This window comes from Ciona intestinalis, chromosome 3 (genome assembly GCF_000224145.3).
Source record: "Ciona intestinalis chromosome 3, KH, whole genome shotgun sequence".
Lineage (NCBI taxonomy): Eukaryota > Metazoa > Chordata > Ascidiacea > Phlebobranchia > Cionidae > Ciona > Ciona intestinalis.
In genome coordinates, this window is record NC_020168.2 from 5,844,241 (window position 1) to 5,863,773 (window position 19,533).

General features: G+C 34.1%; 2 protein-coding genes across 5 annotated transcripts; both read left to right on the forward strand.

Moving 5' to 3' along the window:
* The first annotated feature begins 1,432 nt into the window (after positions 1–1,432).
* LOC100185795 lies at positions 1,433–3,760 on the forward strand. 4 transcript variants are annotated; one of them, XM_026833871.1, is made up of 5 exons: positions 1,433–1,714; positions 2,156–2,312; positions 2,482–2,669; positions 2,902–2,987; positions 3,144–3,760. In XM_026833871.1, exons 1-5 carry the CDS (start codon positions 1,497–1,499, stop codon positions 3,659–3,661), a joined length of 1,167 nt encoding a protein of 388 aa, XP_026689672.1. In that variant the 5' UTR covers positions 1,433–1,496; the 3' UTR covers positions 3,662–3,760. The 4 variants fall into 4 exon arrangements, with proteins under 4 accessions (XP_026689672.1, XP_002124444.3, XP_026689673.1 ...); XM_002124408.4 differs by having other exon boundaries at positions 2,482–2,603; XM_026833872.1 differs by lacking the exon at positions 1,433–1,714 and adding an exon at positions 1,726–1,817.
* Positions 3,761–5,148: 1,388 nt separating this feature from the next.
* LOC100175586 (Golgi apparatus protein 1) lies at positions 5,149–19,415 on the forward strand. The gene is made up of 27 exons (XM_026833870.1): positions 5,149–5,314; positions 5,697–5,862; positions 6,138–6,265; positions 6,328–6,357; positions 6,530–6,616; positions 7,004–7,140; positions 7,503–7,590; positions 7,847–8,029; positions 8,407–8,529; positions 9,114–9,255; positions 9,510–9,727; positions 9,937–10,058; positions 11,270–11,371; positions 11,661–11,844; positions 12,255–12,407; positions 12,589–12,747; positions 13,252–13,359; positions 13,764–13,852; positions 14,277–14,391; positions 14,847–15,011; positions 15,502–15,653; positions 15,935–16,148; positions 16,506–16,604; positions 16,915–17,013; positions 17,358–17,478; positions 17,659–17,765; positions 18,024–19,415. The coding sequence occupies exons 1-27, from the start codon at positions 5,198–5,200 to the stop codon at positions 18,186–18,188; spliced, it is 3,573 nt and encodes a 1,190-aa protein (XP_026689671.1). The 5' UTR covers positions 5,149–5,197; the 3' UTR covers positions 18,189–19,415.
* The last annotated feature ends 118 nt before the right edge of the window (positions 19,416–19,533 follow it).

The following is a 19,533-nucleotide window of genomic DNA, read 5'->3' on the forward strand; positions in this document are numbered from 1 at the left end:
ATACATAAAGATTGAATATAAAGCAACGTTATATAGCGAAAACAAGAGCATGACAGGAATGGAATGCAGTTTCGCTGCTTTCGTAACATCTACCTCCCGTCATTCTAATCGTGATAATAAAACAATTACCGAGTTGTGTGTATGCCAGGCGAGGCAATTGCCACATGCCAATGACGCGTTTTATTGCTTTGCTACACGTGTTTTTTGTTATATAAACCTTTCACTTTCCTGTACTGAGGCAGTACGGGGCTTGCAATACCCTGCTGTTCTCACTTTGTCTCTAAGCTCGATGTCGCACTTTCACCGCGTAATAAATTGAGATGTGCCGTACGAGTTCCATACATCGGTGTGCAATGCGTTGCGGAGTCGGATAGCGTGTGCGTCGGGGCAGGATGGAACAGCGTCGTCGCGAGGCTTCGGAGCGCGTACCCACAACTTCAACTTTAGCCGCCCCCCACATTAGCTTCACACTTACTGTTGTAAACCGTTCAATCAAAAACTGTTTCGAGAGGTCATTTGCGTGTCGTGGAGTGCTCATTGACGACCTCCTCCGAATCGCTTGTTGGGTAGTAAAGCATCGTTCGTCCATGCTTTCTGTAATTAAACATCGCTGCACAGCGAGATGCCACTGTTTGCTCAAACCCGCGCTTTTCAAGCGCGTTTATTCGTTCTTAGTTTCTTTCCAAGTGCCCTAAAGAATGACTCGGGCGAGTTTCAAGTACAGTGGCGTTGTGCGACTTTTATTGTTTGATAAATTAAGATTTCGGCCAAACGGTTTCTTTTTATGTAATTTTACTGTTATGCGTTTATTGCATGTGAGCATGTATTAAGCCTTGTCTTATATAGATTATATGTGTTATAGTTAATCTTTTATATTCGCAAAGCGGATGTGTCTCTGATCTGAACTGATCGTCTGATTCAATCCAGTTTCACGCCTGTACGCGGATTTAATCTCCGAGTTTTGTAATTGGGATTTTGTATACGTATGCGGCTGTATCAGATGTTTAGTGTATGTAGGCCTATACGCATAGTAGTGTAGAGTTTGATACAAAGTGCTACAGCAGTGGTAAACTAAATAAGTTTATAGTTAATAAAACTGCATTTATTGACATTTTTGTAAGTGTTTCTGACCAATTTGGAAATCTTAATACCCGTATTTGTGAGAAAACCTGTGGGAGTTTTTTACCTATAAACAGCGCATGTAAACGTCACATGTTGCGTTTATACCTAACTATTCTAAAATTTTAATTATTGGCATAACACATATGTCTGTCTATGATTTAAAGTATAGCAGGGTGGGGAAAGATGGAACACATTTAGCACATAATATATAAATATCACGATCGTTTTTAAAACAATTAACAACGGTCTATGGATTTCGTGAATATACGTTTTAAAATTCTATCATGTTTACCACCAAATGGTACGAGAAAATAGGATGAAAAGGTGTCCCATCTTTCCCCACTTTACGATATGAATGAAATACCAATATTTTTATGCAGAGTGTTGAGGGTATGGAAGCTGCAAGTAGTCCACGTCTGTTTACTGACAATGAAAACAACACTTTTCCTTTGTCTGAGAGTAGACGTGTAAATACGCAATTTAGTTCTTGTGCTCGGGACTTTAGCCACACCTGCACGGGTGGAATGCCCGCTTGCTATCAGCGGAAAACGGATATTAGAAGTAACGTAAATGGAACATCAATATATGGAAGGTTTGTCGTGAATTCCTATTGTTAATATTGTGTCCATTAGGTTATTATGGGGTAAGATGATACGATGGTGAGGTAATATGGGACATCCAGTCTTATTTCTCAGGTAAACTATAAAATTACTAAATTTTATAATTTATGTGCCCGCGTCTAAAAAAATCTTAATTTTTAACTTTTTAAACTCGATCAGAAAGTTTGGGATTTAGATGCTTATATACCATATTCCCACAGTACGTAAAGAAAGGCCATTTTACAAGCATTTAGTTTTATATACCTTTTGCCTATATTGGTCGTATACTAAAATTATTCACCCATATTGCGTATCTATTTATAATAAAATCGGAAATGGATTTGGATGTTAGACTTTGTGCCTAAAACGCGTTGCAGTATACGGACGTGTTAGATATATAGTTAGAAATATCAAACATAGCGTTTTGTGTATAGAAGCCGCTCGAATGGGAGATACTGCGATACAAGGATGGTGAACGGTTATATAACTTTGTGCTGCGTATCTGCTCTTATTGCTCTGCTTTCAATACTTCTTTTACATTCGCTGACATCGATCTGGCTCGATCCACTTCGAAACTTAAGGCTGAATGAGGCAAGTTGAGTTATAGAATAAGATACTTATATGTTTACCGCAGTCGTCTTGTTGCTGTCATTCGTAGTTTTATTATGAATGAAACTAGCTAAATTTGTAGGACGGTTATAGTTGTAGAGTCATGTAGACAAAGTATTGTACATTTTTTTATTGTGTCACTTATTTGCAGGAATTCGTTTACATCACAGTTGCTATGGCGACGTCGTCAGCTGCTCTGAACCTCTGTGCTATTTCTACATATTGCGTGCAAATATATCTTGTGTACACTGATCGAGTTTACAGCGATACGAGGTATACAGAACTTTCATTAACATGTAACATTATTGCCTGCGGAAAAGTATACGCAGTACGAATGGGGTAAGATGAGACATGCTTTCTTTCACTTTTCTCGTCCCATCTGGTAGTAAACTTAAAATAATACCGAAATTGTTTAGTCTTAGCCCCACGTTTCTAATAGATTATTGTAAATTGTTTATAGCACAAATCAGGAAATGTAGAATTTAGGTGTTGATGATATCCCATCGTACCCTATAACCTACTGTAAAAATAGCATTTAGTTTATACATGACGATGCCTTGTTTTCGCACAGGAAGTTGCAATATCTACGAGAAGTATCTGGAGTGAGATTTGTTGCAACGATTTGTGTTTTCATCAGCATTCCAGTATTTATCGCAAGTAAGTTTTACACGCCTTGTAATATTTGTTGTAATTGCGGATTTAGTTCGAATATTTGTTGTTATTGGATTTAGTTAGACTAGTAAAACAAAGTAGCATTAACAATAGTAGTTTTTGCAATGTTGTATACGGCACTACACAGTAGTTTTCGTACAGGTTTTGGGTGCTACCTGTACATGGAGTTACATTGGTTGGCGGGGATCATTGCTGTTTCTATTCTTGGACTGGCAGTGACATTCATCATTATATCGATGTCATGTTCCTATTACAAGTGGGACCGCATGCACAAGACTGTTACGAGGTACCAACCGTATAGTTACATCGAGGCCAACAACAACACTAACCCGTGGGTGGACCGCGATCATGCGCTGGAGCATATTCACCTGCGAAAGCGTGAGAACACAAACGAGGCTCTTTTGAGCTTTCGGCATAGACGAGATCGTCGGGTTGCCGTTGCTGACTGCAACCCTTGCGATGGTAAGGTTTCTACATCAAAGAAGTGCATTGAAAACACTGTTGTTGAAAATTGTGAGATCGAAAAAGAGAAAACGAGCAAGAAAACTCACGCTGAGCGGCGGAGAAAGAAGGATGTTGCAGATAAAAATAAAACTGAAGATAATGGTAGCCTGGCAACAAAACAAAAACAACAAATCGATGCGTCTACACTGGTATAGGGTGGTAATGTCCGTATGTATATTCGACCGTACGCGCAATGTTCATGTTGATAAAAGTATTGCTTAATTCGTTGCAATAAAATACATACTCACACTTAATTGCCTGAATTATACCTATTACCTCAAAAAACAATTAGAACAACTTCCAGCAACTCGAATTGTTTTATATGAACCTAAAGCATTAGTTTTGTAGCGGTATTTTACCAGTTATTGGCCCCAACATTGACGAAGACAAAAAAGTTAAGATGTCTATGTTTGTTATGCTTGCTCATCCGTGAGATTGTATGCAAACGTCATAATCAACTTCGTAGCAGTTTCAATGCTGTATAGAAAGTGTTGGGTATCCGTGTATAAATGTGCGAAATATTTCTAGGTCTCTCGATTATTCACAGTAGTATGCGGCTGTGGCAGTATTAAGACTCGTACCGTAGCTACTTTTGCGTTCTCTTGTATTCAGGTTAATCATTCTCAGATGGTATGAAGTGGAATGTGCGTCAGTGCGTGTACAGAATAGACCTATAACTCAAACGATGGGTTGAGGTATTTTTTATGTATAAGCTACTGGTATAGTGATGTCGGTAGTATTTTTAACGGTGCTAGTGAAGAATCCTCACCTTATTTGCTAACCCCTAACCCCTAACTACTAACCCCCTATACACCATAACTACAAACTACTAACCCCCTATAACCGCCAACCCCCTAACCACCAACCCCTAACCACCAACCTCAAACACTTTCCACCAGTCTATTCTGCTATGTACCGAAGGATTCTTCACTAGTTCCTTTTACCTTTCACATTATATTTTTCTTATAAATATAGTGACAGTGATGTTGATGTAGCCTTTTTAATTAATAGGGTACATGTTATGATTTCTGATATATAGCTTTGTGTTTTGTGATAACATCACATGTATATAAATGTTGTGTAGTAATTGTTATTTGGGCTGCTTTAGGCGTATATATGTTACTACATTGTATATTACATACATTACAATTCTATTTTACTGATTACTGTTTAAAACATTTAATACTTTCCTGCTAAGTTGTATGGTGTTAAGTTAATATATGCTGTGTTTTTAGACATATATTGTATATCTTTTACCTAAAATCGCAATAAAGTAGGCCCACTGCAACATGTAACATCAAAGTAGGCCCACTGCAACATGTAACATCATATATTAATAAAAAAGATTCATGTTACTAAACATAAATTACTAATGAACATGTAACACAATTTCATTATCTACAAACAAACACAAATATAATAAAGTGATAATAATGATAAAACACTGTATTGAAGTTTAAACGAGCGCCAAGCAGGCAGTATGATATTTTTATTGTTTATTTATGATTAATTATCTTTGTATCCTGTCATTCATTGTAATCAAGTCTTTACTATAGAAGCCTTCCGAAGTCTTTATAATAAAGGAAATATTTTCCTAAGCGGTTTGATGTACTGAGCCTAGCTGAGTACGCATTACCAATTCATCTTATGCTTTTATTGTCTATAGGTTCAATTCCTTTAACCGAATCAGTATGGTAATAAAGTTAGGAGTTTTGTGTTTAAGTCTGGTCCTTGTTCAATGTGTGTGGGGTCAACCTGGTGTGAATATGCACGGAGGACAAAATGTAAATTCAAACATTGTTAATAAAGTAAGTTTGTATATGTTGTGAAATATATATAAACGATTCAACTGTGTTTGTATATTTTTATAAAAATATGCTGGACCATTTTCGTATAGCATGTCAATTATGAGATTTTAGTCTGTTAAGTAGAATCTGGACTTGTTCTTGGATTGTAAATTTTTCAAAATGACCGTTTTCCTTTATTTTAGTGTTTTACATATTTGTGTTGTTGCATCACGGTTCTAACCTGATGTAGTCTTGTTCTTGTTGTACGGCAGATAAATTGTTGGTTGAATAAAATTATCATTTTTATACCCCCTATTTATATATTTGTCAAACTATACCTTGTCCAAGCAAGAGCAACAATACCTAATAAATTACTAATTCTGAGACGATATTTTGATTCTAGCATGCTAATGTTCCGGTAGCTCGACATGGGAACGATGCTGATGTTTCAATTGATGGAGATCAACATAATATAGTTGCTCAGCCTATCGATAATAATCCCCCACAGGTCGCAGATGGTCATCGAACTGGGTTATCTCGAAAACCTGCTCCTCCTGGTATTAAAAAAGGTAAGATAACTTCACTAAAGGCAGTGTATCATAATTCATTCCTGGAGTAGCCTGATAAAGTTAGCCACACAGAGGTGCACAATAAATAATATAGAAGCCTTGAATTTTTTATATTTAAATCTAGAAATAAGATCTGGATACATGTATAAGATCAATACCTTTTTATATAAGACCTGTGTAGTGTTTTCACCAGTCATATCAAATGCCCAAATTTTTGGTTTGTTCAGTTTGACTAAATCATTTATTTGAATAGAATATTAAACCTACTTTTTCAGGATTAAGAAAACACAGTGATTCAATCGCTGACTCGGTAGAATGTTCCAATGATGTTGAGATGTATTGTGGATCAACGTTGACTTCCAGAGACAATCTAGCAGTTCTGACTTGCCTCAACAATCGACAGGTAATTTAATCTTCCTAAAACTCACTGTTGACGCAAACTAAACAGATTTTTTCATTTTCTAGGATGATGATCTATCAGACGAGTGTCACCATGTGAGTTTCAACGTTTATTATTGTCATGTGTTAGTGGTTTAGTATATCTGCAATTCTGCATGTTTGTTTCTCCAATAATTATTTAATTGGATCCCATTTTATGTTAAATATCATCTATACCATAGTTTACAGTTGACAGTATTTACTAGCAATTGTTGCAATTTATTTTCAGTACTTATGGACCTACAAGCTCAACATCACAAAAAATCCTAAATTTGACTCGATTGCGAGGCAGACCTGCAAAAGTGCTTTACAAACGGTATGCCCAACCTTTAATTTGTTATTTATTTTTAATGAATATATATCTATTTGTGCTTTTTTATATAGCGATTCAATCGCATTGTAACCAGATAATTTTGGGGCTTGATGTTGCCCCTATCCAGGGTAAAAAATTTATCTTTGATACATTCCTGGTAATCAATAATAAGAAAAAAAAATTTTTTTGATACAACCAGTAAGCAATAAGAAAGTGTATGAAATATAACACTGTACAGCGAATAGGATTGTCTAAAATTGTTGCTTGCTGTGGTTGGAAAAGTCCTGAAGATTTATTATTTGAAATATAAATATTTACCAGTCTTGTGCAAATATAATTATAAACCAAAACAGGTGCTGTGTAGTCAATTTAAATATTATGTTCTTTCAGCATACTGATTGTGACAATGCGGAGCCTGGCAGTGGAAAACTTGTGTCCTGTTTACTTGAATATAAAGATATAATAAAAGCTCACTCATGTGTCAACTTTCTCAACAAAATCGCAGGAATTGTGTTTAGTGATTACAGGTCGGTGGATTCATGTGTTGGTTGTTAGTTTGTCGTTTTATTTCTAACTATTAGTCATATATATACCAATTTTTTGGAGAAATCAGTAGATTTTTTTATTGTTGCTTTAGCTTCTATTCTATATGGGTGAAGTCGTACTGTATGGTATGACCCCATAAACGAACTTTAGCTTATCTAAATTCATTGTAACAAAAGTTTGTGAAACAGAAGTAGATTTTCCTAAATTTTTAAAATGTGGTGTATTCGACATTCTGCAAAAATTGAAATATGGCCAACATAATTTATAATCTTTTTGTTGTCTAATTTTTGTTTTTAATTAATACATATTAACAAGCATGAAACATTCATCATGGTTTGTACAGATTGATCTGCAATTTCATGGAGGATTGTCATAAGGACATTATGGAAAATCATTGTGGTCGTGTGGATAGTAGCGCGCGTGGAGATGCTGTAAGTAAAGTATTTAATTTACAAACTTTTACTTCATTCATAGCCAAATATGGGTATGCAGGCTACGCATGCAAGCCCTGGAATTAATTATGATACCCTATGTGAATAATCCGGATACACACTTAGAGTAACAGGTTATTGGTAATAATTCACAATTAAACATAAGCTGGGGCATATAGAGTATCCTGGTATTCAAAAAAGGCCCCTTTGACTTCTATATCTGTACTTGTTGTATAATCTTTTCTAAATATTTTAGGACATGCCACATTCTCAAGGCCAAGTTGTTGAATGCTTGGAAGAAAAGTTGGGCGAGAACAAACTTAAACCAGAATGCTTGCAGCAGATTAAAAGACTCGGAGAATTATCGGCTGATGATTATAACCTGGATAGGAACCTTTATTTAAACTGCAGAGATGATCGGGAACGCCTTTGCCCTGATGTTTGTATAATTTAGCATCTAAAACAGTCTAAAATGGTACCAATTTGAAAATTTCTAAAACATTCTAAACTCACAATGTATACATTAAGTCCTTTTGTTACTTGCATAGGAGCCAAACATTTGTAAATAACGCCAATTTAGTAATATTATGACGCACACTCTTATGAATCCAATTTCACCATAGTTCCTGCAATGTTTACTGGTTATTGAATAATACAGAATAAAAAATTTAGGATTTGACCGCCTACCTTGCCAACCCAGGTTTGGCGCCCATGCAGTAACTTTTGCATTTGCTATGTTCATGATTTGTGCTGTTAAAATCTAAAATGCCTAGGTCTCCATCTTCGGGTACAATATTTATTTTTGTATAACAACAGGTACTGCATGGCGATGGTCGTGTCTACAAATGTCTGTTTAATCATAAATTTGATGAAGGAATGTCCACAACATGTAGGGATGCTCTCACTGTTCGTCAGAAACTTGTTGCAAAAGATTATAAGGTGATTTTGGACAAAAAGACTGTTCAAATGCTGTGTCTTGAATATTTAAATATTAAATATTTTATTAAAGGATTATAGGGTAGTTTTCGAATACAAAAGCTATTCCATTGGGGCAAAACTTATTAAATAATTAAATCGGAATTAATAGGCACTGATCGTAAAAAAGTATTTTAACTAAACAAATTTTTAAATTAGCTCACAAATTGTTCCTTTTTGCGTCGTGACGATTTTGTTGTGACGTGTCTCTAACTTCATTCTGCCTGGAGGCAATTTTCATCTTCTCTATATTTTCTAATGGTGGTGATGAGTCGTCTCATTATATTTAGCTGCACAGAAATTAATAAGCCACGTTTCACTATAAGTGTATAATAAATCCTGCTTGAGTGGTTTAAGTAATTTTAGACTTTAAGTTTAAACTATTGTTTATAAGTGTGGTCAAGTGTATGTAAAGTTTAAACCACACATAATAATAAATATAAATTAATATTCATAAAAGTAAAACAAATTTTGAACAACCTTTTTTATGCAGTAAAATAAAATCCAAATCTAGCATTTTTTTCTTTACAATCTGAAATTCTTTACAGTCAAGCTACCAGATTCAAACCCAGTGCAAGTCTGAAATATCAAACAACTTTTGCTTTGTATCTCACAACTCCAACGATCACAGTGATTTAGTCGGCTCGTCTGGAATTCTCTTGTGTTTGGAAAACGCTCGCTCTAATCCGGGTAAGAAAATGGCCGCTATTTGAATTTCTCTACCTTGACATATATGGTTGGGTTTTTTGCCAAGATGTCAATAAAACAGTCGTGGTTTTTATTTGAAATTACGCGAAAAATTGTATTGACATTTTATCTATGTTTTGAATGTGATCATGCATTTTATGCGATACTTTATTGATTTTCAATATACATTATATATAAATCACCAGTAAGGACTATGAGACATAACTGACAATGTGTTAAATATTAATATTCACCAGGAAATGGAGGTAAAATCTCAGCGGTGTGCAACAACGCCCTGGATGATTTCCGAGCTATGCTTATGTCAGATTACAACTTATCACCCGAAATCACCCACAACTGCGCCACTGAAATACAGGCCAACTGCTCAGGCACAGTGGAAAAGGAGGGTGCTACCATACATTGCCTAATGTCACATTTAAGGGAAGAATCCGAGGTCACTTCATGTGAAAAAGCTGTAAGTACGATGTTTTCTGGAAACGTTAACGGGTTGTTTAACTTTACTATCAAACTTTTCATTTTTTTCCCTATTATGTTGTAAACTTTTTTGGCACAAGTGTAATGTTAACAAGATGTTATAAAGAAAATAAAGAAAATTTTTTGTCCTTTTGTTCTGGTATTAAGAATGGACGCAAAAAAAAACATGAATTAAATTTTCCAATCCAGTTGTTGGACTTGCTGAAAGAGACAGATGTTGCCGGTAAATACAAGATGGACGTGGCTCTTGCTACTGACTGCAATGGTGTCATTCAATCTGTTTGTAGTAAATATGCAGATGGAGATCCCATGTAAGTTAAAATTTATTTTAGTCATGAAGTATGATGTAATAAATGCTTGCTCTGGAAAATGATATTAATTAACATATAGCTTGCTGTGGGGAGTTTTGTGAAATTAACCAACATATATATTGTAGTGTAGAATTGATACTATTACAGCTTTTCTAATCATGTTTTTAAGGTTTTTTAATTGTCTTTTAGGTGTATAGGGTTATAAACTTTTTGAATATTCTTTGTTTACCACCAAAAAGAGTGATAAAAGTGAATAAAAACATGCACTATTTTAACCCAGCCTATTATATTTTTGTACTTTTTTGAAAACAGTGAATGGGTAAAATTTTATGATTCATTCATGTGTTGGATGTGTCTATTAATAAAACATTGTTTTCAATTAGCTGAATATGTTATTTCCAAACCCTAATAGAGAATCCACTTTTCTACTCAATCACAGTCATTTATGTTCTCAGAAAAATAATGATTTAACATGTTTTGGAAATTCCCATTTACGTAGTTCTCATACAGAATAAGATAAGCCTGAGGCAACTTTTGATAAATTTACCTGAAATTGGTTTTGCTTACTGCCTGAAGCCAAAATGGAAGTTACGCTTCTTATTTTAGTCTCATAATCTTGTTTGCAAATGTGGGGGATTTTTTGTACTAGAAAAACAACACGTCATGTTTCCATTCAAATCCACCTGTATTGAAGTTCGGCTGAAGAATTGCATAACTTAATAGTCTTATTTAATCATTATATTAAATTGGGCTATTTTCACTTCCTTAAAATGGTATCTATTTTAAAATCAAATGCATTTTCCATTTTATTGTGTTTCATAGCTACAATACTACCTCTTTATTACACAGAATTTTATTTAATTAAAATCAATACAATGTATACTGTGGTATGCATAAGGATCTGGTAATAAATTATGCATCTGTCAATGGATAACTTGTGAAACCACAAGTTTCATATGAATATCAATATTAAGCAGTTTTTTTAAACATGATGCCTGGTACACTTATCGCTAACCCAGTGGTCATTAATGGTTTGTGTAATTTTCCAGCAATGCATACCCAAAAACGTAACATTTTATTAGACACCAAGCTTTCTAAAAGCAGGGAAAACAGTAATAATTAAATGCACTTAGCTGAAACCTGGTTTTGGTGCACAGACCTTGTACAGACAGCACATTCAACTTATTTACCAATTCTAAACTTTTACACAGGGTGTTGTCATGTCTCATGGAAAATCTATACTCTGCACAAATGGAAGTAGCTTGCCAGGATAGACTGCTGGAGCTTCAGTATTTCATCAGCAGAGACTTCAAGTTAGTAGAATTCATATTAACTTGTCACCTTACTTTTGTTTTACACTGGATAGATGAAACATTTTTATTTGTTGTCAAAATAATTGAGTTTTCACTTTAAGTTTAATGTATTCTGTCAATATGATTGCTCTGTGCTAGCAAATGTCAAACCACTGTAAAAAAAGGTATTAATTCAAGTTCAACCAAAACCTGGTACATACAGTTTAGCAAATCTGATTTTGGCCAGATTTGTCCCATTACCCCAAATAACCTCACCCATATAAAATAACACATTTATATTTTCTTACAGTTCGGACCCTAGTTTCCACAAAGCTTGTAAAGCTGAGTCAAAAGTTCTTTGCAACCATGACTTTGCTGCAGGGGCTGGGAATGGACAGAGTGAAAACATAGATGCGGACGCTATGCCTCTAAGTCTCGTAATTTCATGTTTGTATCGACATATACAACTCCCTGGTGAAGACAGAAGCGATATTGTAAGTTGAAAATCATCTGTAATGCCACCAAGGTTTTGCTGCTGTTGCTACCAGGCTAATGTATTTCTTCTAGCATAAAAATTGACATAAATTTATTACAAACAGGCAACAGCATTTTTTTTGTTGGGAAAATGTTGAAATAGAATCTACATTGATTTTTATGCCTATAGATCAGTCTTAGTAAACATATTATGCCTGGTAGCAGCAATAGCATAATGTTTTTCTGTTTTGAAAAAGATAAATAAACATTTTTTATGTGTTAATGTTAAAGAAAATGATATTTTCAACTTGAGCGCATAATGCAATAATGCGATTTTAAAACTAAAAAATTATTATGAATCAAAAATCTCAACGAAAACAATACTTTTTTAATTTATTTTGTTATTCAATATATATATTATTTTTCACAGGAAGGTAGTATCTTGTCTGCTGGGTGCACACGTGAAGTACATCGTATGTTAAAGCAAAGAGCACTTGATTTCAACCTAAACCCTGACTTAGAGCATACATGTAGAACAGCTTTGGGACAATATTGCTCTAATGAGATGCCAGAACCAGGAATGGTGAGTTTTTATAATATAACTTTATAATAGTAATCACATTCACATAGGCTCCATACCTGGGGGCAGACGGGGCCCACCCTGAGATTTTCTGCACTGCATGAATCAGTAACCATTGGCATCAAAATTGTTTAAAAAATGTTTAGTCAGGTTAGTTTTTTTCCTAAATAGTTTACCTTTTTAGGAATTGGTTTGTTTGCAAGACAACCTTGAAAACATCACGGAAACGAACATAGAATGCGCTAACATGATAACGGATCTTACCGTGATGGAATCAAAAGATTCTGACCTTGAGAATGTTCTGATCTCAGCATGTGAACCCATGCTACAACAACACTGTAAGGTAGGGACACAAGGTTTAAAAATGAAAAGTTTTTATTTGTTTTGTAAAAAAAAATTAAAATTATGAAACACATTTCTTAAAATAGCTTTTTTAAATCTAAACCGAAACTTTACCCACCAACTGTAAGAATATAGTAAAATTCATTATCCTAGGTATTTCAAATAAAACATCTTTTTTTAGACAAGCCTATTAATAATATCTTTATTGTTTATCACATACTTTATTTTCTTATTAGTCTAAGCATTTTTCGAGTTTTCTATTTTACTATTAATCAGCCAAACAATTGGTCTATACATAATCACTATCAAACCTACAATCCAAGTTATTTCGAAAAAAAATCAAAAAGTTAACAAAATGAATACTTTTTTTAAATCAATACTTAAAAAAAATTAACCCCAAAAAAATTGTTTTTTTAAAATCAAAATCCTGAAATAAAAAGAAAACATTAAAATCAATAATAACAATTTTTATTACAAGTGGAATTATCATTTTCTTGATTGACAGGATTTCCTGGATTCAGGAGATGAAGGGGAAATCATGGAATGTCTCATCAGGAACAAAGATCAGATGGACAATGCATTATGTGCAGCAGGTGTCAATCATTTTCAGCTGGTAAGTCACTTCTAACTCCTGGAAATATTCAAAAGAGTTTCTACTACTAGTGGTAATGTATGCAAATATGAGAATATATGCAAAAGAGTGCATTTGTTGAATTTGCAAAAGAGTGCATTTGTTGAAAGAAAAGTGCTTACTTGTTAAATAGAACCACACTTCTTATATTTTAGTTAGATGTACATACATCTTATCTATTGCTTGTAGTATTACTATTGTTTTAATGTTAATCCCTGTCCCTTTGTAATTTGAAATTCCTAATTAGTTTGTTATGCTATTTTTATTAAAAGAGATAAAAAAATTGCTGTTATTTTATTGGGCAAACGCCTGTTAATCACTTTTACTACAAAAAAAACTTTTACTACATTTTTTTTAATTTTTATGATCTTCATTTTGAATTTCAGATTGAGATGAAAGATTACCATTTTAGTCCAAAATTCATGAAAGCATGCAAGGATGATGTGAGACTACACTGCTCAGACAAGAAAACAAAGTAAGACAGATTTCAGATTTTTTTTTGGGAGGGGAGGTAATGGGACAATTCTGGCCTAAATCCTACATAAATAGAATTGTGTTTTATCCAGTGGTGTGGCAGGGTGGGTAAGTTGTAATCAAACGATACCTGCCTGGATACTGATATCATTGACGCCGTGTCGCGTGTGTCCTTGGACAGGAAACGGGTTGTAGTTTCAGGGTTGTAGTGTAATTGTACAACTAGCATAAATCTCCTGTTCTGTGACCTGCCACACAATGTTTATTGTACGGACTTTAATGTAGAATATTATAGAAATAGAATTTACCAACAAACTTAGCGATACTTTCATATATTCTCTTTGTTCAACTTAAATAAGGGTTAACATTTGCCATAATTTTGTTTTGGATTTAAATATAACGTGTGCTTGTGCCTTATTTTGCAGAGCTGATGTGGTGAAGTGCTTGAGTGAAGACGTCAGAAATGCCGTTTTACAGAAACGTCAATCAAGAATATCAAAGAAATGCCAAGGACAGCTAACTGTGGAAAATTTACAATTGGTTTGTTGTTTTGTGTTTGGTTTGGTGTATGCTGCAAGTAGATTATGGTGTTTAAAAGTTAACTATAGCTTAGTATGTTAAATTTTGCTGCCATAGCCTTTCTGGAATTTACTAGAATATTGATGGTTGAAAACAAATATCGCTAAATATGTATATTTATTTAACAGACTGATAATGATATTAATTGTTGAAATTTTATATTTCCTATTTTCAATACTAATGTTGTATGTACGTCAGTACAAGACAAACAAACACAAAGTAGTTAAGTGTTGCATGTTGAAGCCAATTTGTATCCCTACTTTCACGTTTTAGTAATTTTAGCTTTTGCCAATAACTATAATTTTCCAAAAAAAGGCTTTTGCAAAAAAAGTCTATTTTTCCTTGAACAAATTTTTTATTCTGTGTCATTTGCCCCCATATCTTTACCGTTTATTAACCCACTTCTATTTCTCCAGCACGAAAAGATTGACTTTCTTCCTGGCTTACATAAAGCATGCCAGGCAGATTACCGAACACTATGTTCTAATGTGGAACCTGGTAAAGCAATGGTCATCGAATGTCTCAGGAATAATAAAGATAAAGTTTCTCATGAATGTAGAAAGGAACTGTTTGAAGTTGAGGTAAGAATATGATGAACGTATTTAAGCTATTAATTTTGCATTTTAATACGTATGGTATAAATGCTTATGTCGATAATAAAATCCTTATAAAACAGCACACAAAGAAACATCAGTTTAAGCATCCTGGGTAAAAAGTTGACCACAGTTGTTTTTCTGTGTATGTAGTTACATATAGATGCCAGTACTAAGCGAACTCTGGCCCAAATCCCAATGTCCAAGGCATGTCTCTACCATAAGCCCTCACACTTACCCAGTCGAATAAAACTGCTGGAAATATTTTATTAACTGCTTCGGAGTATATTGATGAATCACATTCTTCAACATTCACGCTTTTATCTGATACTTTTATTCATGTAGTTTTTAACTGTAGTGTGCATGTAACAACTTTCATTTTGTTGCTAATTCCCTTTTCTTCAGTGTATTAGTTAACCTGATCTTTACCACTATATACACAGAAATAAATTATGTTATGTTATCATAACAATTACAGGAAGAAGAAAGTTTGGATCCGAAAATAGATTTCTCCCTAATGAGGACATGCAAATCTGACATCAAGGAATTCTGCTTCACTCATCTGGAAGATGGAAGACCTCACGAGATCCTGGATTGTCTCATCCACAACAAGAAGAAGCTCCAATCACAGTATGTAGTTTTATTCAAAGGACGCCAAACTTTTTAAAATTCAGGGGAGGCAGGAATACTTACATGCACATGTATTTGTAACACATCTGGTTTGGTTTCTATTTCATCTACTTGTTTCTATTTTACAGAAATATAAATTGATTCCTTAGGTGCACTATTTAATTTACCCCCAAATTTCCAGTGTAGGCTTGCTTATTCTGCATCCAAGATTTGTCGTTTGGTTCCAATGATTATATTCTACTCACGATGCACGTGATTCAATCATATGGTATTTTTCTCAGGTGTCGTAACCTTATCAAATCAAGGGAAGCTGACATCCTCTCGGATGTTGATCTTGATCCAGATCTCAAGGAGAGCTGCAGTAAAGACATCAAGGACTTCTGTGGGAAAGAGAGCCAGCAGGCTAAGCTTGATCATGAAAGAGGGGAAGATCCTCATGGAGTAATCTACGCTTGCCTAAAAAAAGTCCACACATCAGCAGATCATAAAAACAAGGTTTCAATTTTACTTTGAACATAATTATCAGGTGTATAACAATAACAAATATATTTGGATTATATATCGTAAAATACCAAAATCTAATTACTAGGCTTTAAAAGAGTTGTTTTAATTAACATCCAAACAAGAAAAGACTCCTTGGGGTAAAAGCAAACTCTGACAAGCCTTGTCAAATGAACCTTGGCCATTTAGCAAGATTGTATTCCTGCAAAATCAATTAAAGTCAAAAAATTAAAAATTGAATTCACCTTTTATAGTAAAAACTTTACTATATTAATTTATACATCAATTTAATTTGAAGTGTATAACTAATGCATTAGCAGCTCATGCTAACTTGTGTAATAACATCCTCAGCTGTCACCATCTTGCAACAACCACATTACATTTGTTGTGCGTGAAGAAGAACAAGACTATAGATTGGATCCGAGGTTAATGCTCGCCTGTGTTAATGAGGTGAGACCATAATGTTTAACAAGGTGGGTTATATAGTAGGGTGGGAGATAGATGGGACACTTTTTAGCATATAATATCCTGGACTCCGGATCATGTTTTAAACAATTAACAGCGGTCTATGGGAGTCGTAAAGATACGGTTTTATAATTATTTGAATGTTCTTTGTTACAATCAAATAGGATGAGTAAATAGAATGAAAATGTGTCCCATCTTTTTCCAATCTACTGTATCTCATGACCTGTTCTCTCATATTGTAAAAAGTAATAACCTGCTTTTGTGGGTTTGTATTTAAAACGATTCTGGTTTACAGATAAGGAAGCATTGTGACACCGAGCATGAGGATATTGTGGAATGCTTGAAGAGAAATTTTTACGACGAAAAATTGTCAGCAAGTCCTACTTGTGTGGTGGTGGGTAGTGTTAAGAAGTTCTATTAAAATTTTTACAGCTTATTTTGCCACAGTATGATTTTTAAATAAATAATTTAAACTGGTGTTTCGTCAACCTGTTTTCAAATTTATCTCATCTAATTTTCGGTAATAATTCTTTGCTGCCTAACTGGTATTTTAATTATGAGTAAACTGACGATTTCTTGGTGCAATTACCTGTTGAAAATAAAAAATTGGACCAACAGACTCCAACCTATTCTATTTTTTTATTATTCAGAATACCAAGCTTACATAGTACTCCTACCTGCTCTAACATAAATGGTGTTGCTTGGGTTTTTCCAATAAAAACCTCAATTTGCATGCAGGAAGTAGCGCGCTTGCTGTTAGAGGGTCGAAGTGACATCATGGCTGACCCTGTACTTCATGAAGCTTGTGCGATTGATCTCGAGGAACACTGTGACCAGATACCTGAAGGGGATGGAAGAAGTAAGTATTGTCTTGTTATTTTTTATCATTTTTTTAAAAAAGGTGAGAAAATTTTGTCTGCAATTTTTCTGTTGGTGTAGAAACTGTTTTTATTAAAAAAATCTTTGTACACAAATATATGATATTTAAGACAATACAAAAATGATGTATTACAAAAGTGAACAAATTTTTATCTTCCAGAAATACAATGCTTAACTCGGATATTATCCAAACACAAGACCCAGCTTTCGCAAGGTTGCCGGGAGGAGTTACAAGTTCGACAGTCAATGTGGGCACACGCTGCTAAGGTGAGTGGAATTTATTTCTTATACTAAATATTTGTAACCTGTTTTTTCAAAAATATATGTTGTATTCTGTCCTGGCCGTGATAGAAATTGATTTTGTATATTTTTTGATTAGAAGTTTATTAAAAAATATAAACTTTTAGGTAGGTTCACTTTCATATTTTGTGTTGGATATTTTTTTTACCTAAGCTACGTAAAATTTAAACAATTTAAAAAAATAATAAATTAATTTTTTTTAAACCTTTGTCTACCTATCTGCAGAAAAACATTGACGGCTTCGCAGAGCTCTCGATGATGGTACTCGCATCCGAGCAGTCCTCTTACCTGCTCTCAATGCTGACGCTCCTCGTTGTGGCCATCCTGATCCTCGGGACAATGTGTGGAAGATGCACGAAGAGGGTAGCAAGGGATCGGAAAACAAGGTGATGAAGGCATCACTTCCCTGCTTTCACAAACTAACATGTGCACCACGTTCCACTAATATTCTCAACTGAAAAGAACCCAGCGACACAGCAGAGATTTCAACCTTTCCTGGCCTACTCACAAATCTATTGTGAACATATCTATCTTACTTTTCCCTGGATTTATTTTGACGTAACAAATTGTAAATTTATATGCTCATTTTGAAGTTGTTGGCAGCATTCGATTTTTAATGTTTATCTCTGCAACAAACTTTGTTGGGTTGCGTGTTTTTGGAGTAAGTTTTTCATATGGAGTATTTGTTTAACTAATTTTTTTTAAACCAGCTTGTGAAATTACTATTTATATGAAGCAGTATGTTAAAAGGTTTATTTAAAACTAATTTTATTTTGAAACACATTTTTGCCATGCGATAGTTAAGAGATGAGATATGCCATTCACACGTATACACATATAAGTAACCATGCCCCTGATTTTGTAAAGTGAAAATGGAAACATATTTCTAGTTCCTATTAAACTGTTCATTGTCTCCCCCAGAAACAAGAATATTTTAATCCAGATTTTTCTTTTTTTACTGATAAAATTATTTCGGAATAAGTGTTCTGTTTCCATTATTTGCCTTTTTTGTTAAATGGGTTCTTTCTTTTCAAATTCTTGTTAAAATTCGGTTAAAATTTCACTTGAACTAACAGTTAATATAAGTTACCAGTTGTGTTTATTCATTTCTTTTTTTGAACTAAGTAACTTTTTTATTAGGTTTCAAAATTCCTGTGTCTGTGTTAAACACAGCCTTACTAACACATGTTATGTATTGTTTACCAGATATAAATGAAACTACTTTGCATTAGAAGTTATAAACTCTATCGAACTAGGCCCAGAGTTGCATAAAGTATTAATGCATTGTTTTTGTAATTATATATTTCCCTATGATAGCATATGTTCATGCCATTTTTACATAATGCCTTAACCCTGAATTGTTATATTGAGATTGAACAATGCTGGTACGACGTGGTTTTGCAGTTGGTAGATTTTCTATCAGTCACAGACTGAAAAATCGACAGTAACGTGTTGGTGTTTAAACAATGCGTATTGTATATTCAAGCGCAAGAAACTTGAAGCGTTGTACAGACACTATTTCCATTAGTTAAATTATCGTGAGTGTCATCCATGTATATATTGCTACATACAGTTGGTCCCGTCCATGAAAACGTTGTAATAAAATACTTCAAACGGCGTGTTTTAAATTTTCTAAGGAGATTGAAATAAAACTTTACCTCTGAAATGTTTAGGTACTCAAGAAGTAGCTCGCTGTCAACACATTTCAATTATTTGCACACCACACAGACGCCAG